Genomic DNA, 10,119 nt, shown 5'->3' on the forward strand with positions numbered 1-10,119 from the left:
AGACAAGGGATCATATTTGTAGATTTATTACTCCTTTTCATGCACCAAATTCAATGTTTCACCATTGATTGCCCCTTAGTGCTCTAGAATTGGAGATGATGCTTCAATGTGTGTGGATGATAAATGAATGCCTTTGAATATAAGAATATAGCATCAACTTTCATAAAATGTGTGTTTAGTTGGTTGAAGGTAAAAAAATCAAAGGTGTTGGTTTTTTCTCTTTTTAATTTGAAAAGGAAAGGGTCAATGCTATGACAATATAAAAAACCCTTATTAAAAGAACATTTAGATTCAAGTAGTTAATAGCTATATGTAGGTAGGTGCATAGGTGAATGTGATAAATGTGAGGATAATATAAAAGTACAAAAGTATGTGCGTATAAGGATAAGGTGAGGGTTAAATGCATACAGATGTGTGTGTATATGGATAGAAAAAGACTCCTAGGAATGAGCTCAACTTTGCACAAGATTGTACAACTATTTATCAATGTGTAAATGTATAAATACATTTTCTCAAAATGAGCACAAACTATGTCAGAAATAGTATGGGTACGCAAATTTTACCATTACTTTATCTTTCATTTTTTTCTTTATTAAGTTATATATTCAAATGCATAAACACAATATAATTAAATCAAATTAAATGAGATGGATAGAATATTTAGTCACCCAAGACCAAGTGTTTGCCACTTTATAATTTAAGTTTGATCCAATTAGTGCCCATCAATTGATACATGTATGTAAGACACTCAAATATAGCATAGGATCATGAAAATACTTAATAATTTCAAATAATTGTCATAATATTCAATCAATAAAATCTAAAAATAAAATGTCTCCACAGCCAAATTACAACAAGATAATCCAATCAATCAAACAAATCAATATTTGAGTTATTATATACAACTCTACTACACTACATTAAAAATGATGTAACAAGCTTTTAGTAGAAATAATAACTTCAAGGATGTCAACGTTATTAGTTCAAAAAAATCCTTTATACAATGTTTTATAAAAATAAGTTATATTTTCAATAGGTTGTAACTCAATGGGTTGAGCATAACTAGTGACAGTAATGGTATCTTCTTTGATAGCACCATCCACCAAGGTTTAAAGCCTCAAAGATATGAGATTGTCCTAGGTGACTTCAACAGAATAGATAACCCGCAATTCTTGCCTCTCAACCAAAGAGATGTCAAAATAAGCTCATGCTCCCATCTTTGATAGCAAAAGAACGCATGGATGATATGAAATCCTCCATTAAAAAATTATAACTTTAGTAATATTGGAATATTCATGTGCTAGACCTTGAAATCAGAAATTATATTTCATTGAAATACTCAACTTAAAGAAAACAATAATGGACATCTCAATCAAAGGTCAAAGGAGGTTGTTCTCGCCATTCCAATTGTCTCTTTAAAAATGATGTAACAAGCTTTCAATAGAAATAATAACATCAAGTATGTCAACATTATTAGTTCAAAAATATCTTCTATATAATGTTTCATAAAAATAAGTTCTTATCAAAAGGTTGTAACTAAACTAGTAAAACATACTAGTGCAGGTGATGATATATTCTTTGATAGCGCCATCCACCATGGTTCAAACCCATGGAGGTATGAGATTGTCTCAAACAACTTCGATAATATAAACACCCTCAATCATTAGAGACGTCAAAATAAGCTCATGCTCCCATATCAGATAGCAAAACAGACTCATAGTTGATATTAAATTTTTCATAAAAAAATCCTCACCTTAATAACATGAATATTTGTGCTTGATCTTGAAGTGAGAAATTATCTTTCAATTGAAATGCTCAACTATAGATGAAATTATCTTTCAATTGAAATGCTCAACTGGATGAAATGAACAATGGACACCTCAATCAAAGGTCAAAGGAGGCTGTTCCCACCATTCCAATCATCTCGATGAAAAGAACAATGGACCAAAGGAGGCTGTTCCCACCATTCCAATCATCTCTTCACTTTTGCAAACACAGTTTCCCTTCTTCCTATACCATCACAATCACAATCACAATTCATCTCTCCCGTTTTAATCCAGAGTAACCCTGTCAAATGGTATTTGTGTACACTATATTTTCTTCATTCTTTTTTAATTTATTTTGGAAAAGTGTTTGAAGAAGATAGAACATGGAATTCTACGCATTCGTTGAAGTTGAAAATGAGAAGTGGGAGCCACAGCACAAGATGGATTTTTTATGGCCCGGATTCAGTCCTAAGTTATTTATGTTAATGGCTACGTCAACACACTAGAGATATTTTTTCTATAAAAATACTGTTCCCACCAATCCATAACTCCATTACTTTGTCAAATCTATAATTATTTCATATAAAAGTCTTCACGTGACAGATACTAAATAGATGTAAAATTGTCCAAGACAGTGAGGTTTCCGAGATGTAGGTCTGGTCTAGACCGCACATTTGAGATTTGGTATTCTTGGGAGCCCACCTGGTTGTGGGTGTTGCTTGGGTTTTGTGTCATGGATGGACCAGTGGACTTTACCAATTCCTTTTTTTAATATTCTTATGAAATCTTTTAATGGGTGTTTGATATTTTAATACAATTATATAGATATTGGAAAAAGATAAACAAAGCTGAATGGCCATATACTCGTCCTATTGATCTTCATTGTACTTCCTGCTTTCATGTGAAAACAATATCAGTGACTTCCTGCCTCGTCATATAGTAAAATGAAAGGACCCAATTGTTAGTAATCTTATGGAGGATTATGTGTTATCTAGAGTTCATTTTGTTATTCAATAAGAAAGTCCAAGATGATGCTGATACTTCCTCGATTGAAAGCCAAGGATTGAAGGCCATCCATTCCACCGAAGTTATTTAGAGCACAATCTTAGCCTTGTCCCTTATATCATAACTCTGAAGGTTTGAAACGTGGTCAATAGCATAATCAAGGAACATACCATCATCCTTGCCAGTTGTACTCAACTGTTACTTCTTGACTGAACCAAGGATTGAAGGATATCTATTCCACCAAAGAGCACAATTTTAGCCTCATCCCTTGTATCATAACTCTGGAGGTTGGAAACTTACTTGATGGCATAATCATGGAACTACCATCATCCTTGCCAGTTGTGCTCAACCAATTGAATTACAACTTTAATAAATGTAAATTTTGATCTAATTCTCACCTGCATTATTTTTCATCTGTATAATGGAATGCATGGTCACTGAAATAAAAAGCAATAAAAAGTACAAGCATCTAGATGAAATCACTTTGTGATTAATTCTCAGTACCATTTAAGGGTAGGACAATTGGATGCTATCACTTAGATAAATTCCATACTCAGTTTATAGGCCTTCGAACTATCAAATACTGATAGACTGTGAAAGATGCAGGAATGAAACTACATGATTCTTTTGCTTCAAATTCCTTTGGGAATGTGTACTATCATTGACTACTTTATTTGGGACAGTAATGAATGATTCATAGACAAGTCTGGGCATCCCTCAAATTGCTTTTGAAACCTAAGGATTCTTTCAAACTGTGATTTCTGTCTCAAAATTGAACTTTTTTATAGCTCTTACTAAAGCTACTGACTTTTTCCCATGATTGAAAATTCTTTGGGCAAGGCTTATCAACTCCAAACTGCCTTTTTATACCGTTTGTGAGCTTTCCAGCTGTTGGGATGGAATTATATGAGCTTTTTTATTTCTATCCCAAGAATTCAGAAGGGTGCAAATTTTACAGTCATCATCAGTGCCTACTCATGATAGCCCCATGGAGTTATTGGCAGACCATGTTTTGGACAAAGTGGCCTTGTCAACTCCCTTGACCGTAAAGTTTTATTTTTCTTCTACTTCCAGATCATTCATAACACAAGCAAAATACCAACTCTGTGTCAAAGTAAACAGTCAAGGCAAATAATGAAATCAAGCTTAGAGTGCTCCTTCGTAAACTTTGAATTAGCTTATCTAGCCTGGCTCTTGGGCATGAAAGCACACATGTTTCATTCAACCAATGGATCTAAGAATGTTCTTCTCATTTCATCTTTTGGGTAAATGTATAACCATGCATGAAACCACATTGTTTCATTCAACCAATGGATCTAAGAATGTTCAGTTCATTTCATCTTTGGGTAAACGTAAAATTATGTATAGAAAAGACTGTTGGATGCTTGGATAAATTAAAAACGTCACATATTTTACACTGCCAGAACAGAGATGAACACACAGCGTCTGCACTACCCGTGAAAAAATCTGAGATGGTTAAATCACATAGTGAAATAAAGTTTGAAGTAATTATATAACCTGCCTCACATGGGATAGTCCTTTCAAGCTTTTGATAGTTAATTACTTGCAGTTCGTGACTTGTTACAAACATGACTGCTGTTTTCTGCAGTGGCTTTTTTTTAGTAACTCTTTTACCACGGTGACTTAAGTTTTTGGTGTCATAACATTTAATAAGAGTTATAGAATTTATTATGGTGCATTATAAGATTTGCACAGAACACACAGGGTGACTTTTTTTTAGTAACTCTTTTACCACGGTGACTTAAGTTTTTGGTGTCATAACATTTAATAAGAGTTATAGAATTTATTATGGTGCATTATAAGATTTACACAGAACACACAGCACACAACAAAAGCCTTCAGATACTCAAAATAAAAGAGACTACTCTGCTTTCCTCCTTAAGTATTATATTTATTTATGATAAACCGGGATCCCCCAAAAATAGTCGAAAGACCAAGACTCCCTTAATGAAAATTTCTACTCCTCCAAAATTTTGTTGAGATCCTCTAAAATTTTGTTAGGATAACTTTTAGATTTTGTTGACCTCCCATGGTTATTAGCATTAGAACAGGCACCCACAATACCCCAAAAATAGTCGAAAGACCAAGACTCTTCAATGAAAATTTCTACTCCAAAATTTTGTTGAGATCCTCTTAAATTTTGTTAGGATAACTTTTAGATTTTGTTAACCTCCCATGGTTATTAGCATAAGAACAGGCACCCACAATCCCCCAAAAATAGTCGAAAGACCAAGACTCCTTAATGAAAATTTCTACTCCAAAATTTTGTTGAGATCCTCTTCAATTTTGTTAGGATAACTTTTAGATTTTGTTGACCTCCCATGGTTATTAGCATAAGAACATGCACCCACAATTAATATTGCAAGCTCTAGCAACAATTCCGACATTCAGAAGCAGCTTTAGCTGCTTAATCGGTGAATAAGAGTGCCCAAGCCCACTGTGATATATGCCATGGCCATACCAGAAGCAGATAATAAAAATGGATTTAAGAGTTAATTTGTGTTTCTTTACAGAGATACTCCTGCTTTTTGCACTTAATATCATAGACTGTAAAATCATTTAGTTGCCATTTGCACGCACTTGATCATAAACTGCTGAAATCTATTAGTGGTTATAATTACAAGGACTCATTAAAATCACCTGCATTCAATTTAGTCTAAATCAGGGTGTTCATCAAAATAAAAAATGCCATACCATTGTTTCAGTCTGCAACCATAAGCCAGAACACACAGATAACAAGGAGAAGCAGGGAGCAGCAGTTTCAAAATCTTCATAAATATATCATCCATCTTGTATTAATTGTTTGCGAACAAGAAACTCTTTTCATGCTCACACATACATTTCTTTGATTCAACCATGGATACGAAGTATAAAGAATAACCTATTCACTAAACCACACAGTACAAGAGATAAAAGGCTAAGGCACAATTTCTCCTTCTTAGAAGGAAGCACAGTCAATGACTTGGAGGGCTCTAAAGCACAAAGAAAACCCAAGTCACCGACTGGCAATACCGTATTCATTCTCACTCATGACTCTTCTTCCGTTCTTTGAAATATACTACCATCCTAACCAAAACTCATAGTATTACATACTAAAAAATAAACAATCCACCGTAGCCAAGGACTGTCACCTTGGTCAATATATCTCACAGAAGCTCAAAAGATCGTCTCGGGAAAACAGGCTGCTGAGAATTACTCTGAGATACTAATCTACAAAATCGCCCAAACCCACCTGAGCTTATTTTCAAATATCAGACATTTATCCAGCTCAGAGCTTCAGAGCCTAAATCAAAATTTAAGCTGGGAATGAAATTCTCTTTTTCCAGCAGGTCATTTAAACCAGAGATATCATTCTCTTCATCTAGAAGATCAAGAGAATCTGGAAAGGAAAGCAATCCCGGAGCAGGACCAGCATGATCCATCTCAAAAACTTGCCCAAACTCATTCAAGAAATACAAATCATGACATGAAAAATCACCATATGATGACTCCAGTGCACTGTAACATTGTTCCTCGCTGATAGGAGGTATGAAGAAATCCACAAGAGGAGGATTATCTTCAGTTGCTATGTCATGCTGCTGCTCCAAGTTGCTGAGATCTAGAGAAGCATCTTCTAAGACATTGCAATTGTCCAACTCTAGCAAGAGTTCTTCACTAGAACATTGATAGGCATTGTCGTCCAAATAATCAGGTAAGAAATCTGAAGAGAAGCTGCAAGATGTACTGCACTCAATCATGCGAGAGCATCCTGCATCTTCAGATCCAAGATCATCAACCAATGAAGCAGATGCGGATGCAGAGGCTTCCATAACTGGAGCTTGATTTGGTATCCACTCCACATCAGAAGCTTCTTCCGAGATACAGGAAAAAGAAGCGGAAGATGATGCCAAACAGCTTTCCATTGTATTGGGCTTCGTCTTGCCATTTGCAGCAGACCTTGTCACAACTGAATTGAGCCCTGTGCAGGGTGTACCATAGATCTGCTTCTTATGTGAAGCTCCAGTATTTCTCTGTGAAGCAAATGAAGACCAGACAAAGTTATTGGGAGCAGAGGTACCTTTAAATTTCTTAGCTGCCATGTCATAAGCCTTAGCAGCCTCTTCTGCCGTATTAAAAGTACCCAACCACACTCTGACTCCTCTTAATGGATCTCTTATCTCAGCAGCCCATTTTCCCCATCTCCTCTGTCTAACTCCCTTGTATTTGGATGTCTTCTTAGCAGAAGACCTCAATGCTGAGCTCGATTTGGTGAATCTCCCAGCTTTGAACCGTTCATAAGCTTGCAACATTTTTTGTCCCTTCTTAGAAGCCTTCTTCCCTTTGGTCGTCTTCTTAGATTTCATACGGCGAGGGGTGCAGAATTCTTTTGGTGAATACTCATACTTCATGGAGCAACTGGGAAGTTCATATTCCTTTTCAGAATCTGATGCAGCAGGCGGACAGTCTATGGGAATGTGGATCTCTTGAACCAATCTTTTAGGCTCATGAACAACTGCATCCTCATCACTTGAATAGTCTGTAGCATCTGGGTCAGCGCAAATTACTCTCACTTTTCTTGTTACAGTGGCCACTGGCCTGTCATACATGTGGTCTTCTGTGCAACCTTGGATAGTATTACCCTTAATCTGCTTCTTCACCTTCTTGACAGCCTTAGTTGTAGCAGCACAAAGTGGCTGGGGAAAAAGCTGGGCTCCAGGCATCTTTGTCTTGTAATTTGAATCCTCAATCACACACTTGCTATTTGAGAATGTGAATACCAATGAACAGAACCTCTGATTTCAACTTCCCAAAATCGCCAAGTCCTCTTCTGCATAGCTTAGACCAGCAACTGCAAACAACAATAAGAAACACGGAAGAAAGCATAAGTAAACATCTCTGGAAAAGACCATAACACCAGAACAAGATATTGCAACCGTTAGCGCTAAGGGTGGATGAAGCTTATGTCACATACACACCACAAACAACTGTTCACAATGGTGTACCAGAGCCAGCCACCAGGCAAAAGTTCATGACAACCCCCCATTTAGTATTCCTCCAAAAAGAAAAACCCGTCTAAAATCTTATGCAGACCAATAATCCCTTTCCTAACTCGGACCTGTAAAACAAGCTTTCAATCCCCCCCCTTACACAGACCTAGAAAAACAAACCTTCAAACTGCATATCCAGACCAAGCAAGGCACTCCTCCAATCTTATTTTCAATCCTAGAAAACCACCCCGTCAATCCGAAAGCAGGTCAATAAGCAAGCCTACAACCTGAATACCTTCAAACAAGGTCTATTGCCAAACTCCCTAAAACCTTTCTAAAACCACTCTGAATTCTAGCAGACTCACCCACCTGCACCTATCTTAAATCTGGAAGCAACACCCATTTGAAACTGAATAAGCCCAATTTAAATCCCGACTAGAAAACCCACAGCTGAAATCCTAGAACAACCACATGATAAACCCCACCTTCAATCTAGACAACAAACTAACAACCAGGCTCCATCGCCATGCCTACAAAACCCCTCTTAAATCTCCAAAACAGAACAGGGGAACCAAACTCATACCATTTCACAGAAGACCTGAAAAGCAAGGCATACCCAATGCCACGCCTGACACCCAACACAAGTCAACAAAACAGAGGCATTCTAGATGACACGACCAATCAGAGTATATCATATAAAGCAAGAAACAAAATTATTCCTTAAATGGGAGCACACAACCAAAAAACAAAATGAGATGAAGGATGCACACCACTCACTGTGCAATGGAGAAGCAGGAACACAAGGGGAGTCTGAGATTCCTGATTGCAGAAAAGGAGGCCAGGCCACAATACCACCAGCGCCGAAAGAGAATGAATGCTACAACAACGCAAAATATGAAAAGCCAGAGCTTCTGAGCTCCAACAAGGAAATAGTAATCTCTAGGGGATGTACTCGACATAAATCCAATACACTCAGTACAATCACCACCACCAGCAACACAGATCCACAACAGGCTAGAATGAGTAGGAATCCCCAAATCTTTTTGAGGGAGGGAAGAAGATTGAGCAGAGAAGCTCAGAATCCCACAAGGCTAAAATGGGTGGCTTGGAAACTCTTCCTAGAGCTCCATGGAACAAAAAAATAAATGGAAGTTTAGCAAGATTGAAGTGGAGAATGAAGTGGGTCTTGTAGCCTGATAAAAAGGCGCAAAGGAAAAAGCTGAAATAGGTAGAGAGAGAAAGAGAAGACCCGCTCTCAATGCTACACAAGACACAACTAGTCAATCTGCTGCCCTTTTATTCATTTTTTTTAATATTTCTCTCTCCTTCGCCAATTAAAAACAACTCCCCCCATTTGCTACGTCATCGTATCCGATCGTATCTACGCCATACCCATACCCATGCCCATGCGCATGCATTCCCACCATGACCCATGCATGCGCATGGACGACATCATATGGGGAAATGCGAATCGTGTTTTGCGCGATTTACTATGCAAACTAATTTTTGTAACGAAAATTATTTATTTTTATTAAATTCAATTAATCCGGTCACCCTTTGATTTCGGTCACATGGAGAAAGAGAGAAGTGACAGCTTTTGTACATCTTTGACCAGCGACCTCTAATCAATTTTTTTCCTTTTATTTATTTTTTATTTTTTGTTACGATAAAATCAGATTCTGGTGAGACTGTGGTTAGTTGCTATTTGCTAACTAATTGTTCGGTTCGGTGGTTTGCGTGCCCTTCCACGACTCTACTTTTCTTTTATTTAACTTACTTTTAACTCCACTGGTTTACTTGACTTGACCATGGTTAATGGTTTACTTGACTTGACCATGGTTTTTTACTTCCTACCAAACGGTGGAATATGAGGTCTAGGCCTCACATTCTTTCAACTTTTCAAAGTGGACTTAAATTAGGTGATAGCTAGATAAGTGAAACAGATTTTGAGAGCAAAATTAGCAAATTTTGTTTTTTAATATAGATATAATCCTCTAAAGGGGTGGAATACTCTTATTGTTCACTCATCTAAAGGGGTGGAATGTAGATAATACCCTTGTCTATTTTTATTTATGTAGCTATCAGATCGTATATTTGATCATTGAAAATAAAAATGATGGTTTTAATTAACTAATATGGTTGTTTGGTGTAGCTAGTTAAGGATTTTGGGTTCTTTTTCATATAGGTCCCAAGATCGATTTTTGTTTTCTTGGTTACCCTAGTGGTGGACTTGTGCTCATTCAATCCATCACCCCCAAGTGGTTTATAAGAGGAGCTTGCCCTATCTAGAGCTAAGATCCAAGTCGCTAGGGTAGTTGTACTATATCTCTCGCATAAAGGAAAAATAATAGTAGTCTTCA

General features: G+C 36.9%; 1 protein-coding gene across 2 annotated transcripts; it reads right to left on the minus strand.

The window, feature by feature from the left end:
* Window positions 1-5,551: 5,551 nt before the first annotated feature.
* LOC131060535 (uncharacterized) lies at window positions 5,552-9,041 on the minus strand. Of its 2 annotated transcripts, none has more exons than XM_057993785.2 (2): window positions 8,537-9,041; window positions 5,552-7,620 (listed from the first exon to the last, which is right to left on the minus strand). In XM_057993785.2, the coding sequence occupies exon 2, from the start codon at window positions 7,490-7,492 to the stop codon at window positions 6,044-6,046; it is 1,449 nt and encodes a 482-aa protein (XP_057849768.1). In that variant the 5' UTR covers window positions 7,493-7,620; window positions 8,537-9,041; the 3' UTR covers window positions 5,552-6,043. The 2 variants fall into 2 exon arrangements, with proteins under 2 accessions (XP_057849768.1, XP_057849769.1); XM_057993786.2 differs by having other exon boundaries at window positions 8,530-9,041.
* Window positions 9,042-10,119: the final 1,078 nt, after the last annotated feature.

Source organism: Cryptomeria japonica, chromosome 2 (assembly GCF_030272615.1).
Source record: "Cryptomeria japonica chromosome 2, Sugi_1.0, whole genome shotgun sequence".
Lineage (NCBI taxonomy): Eukaryota > Viridiplantae > Streptophyta > Pinopsida > Cupressales > Cupressaceae > Cryptomeria > Cryptomeria japonica.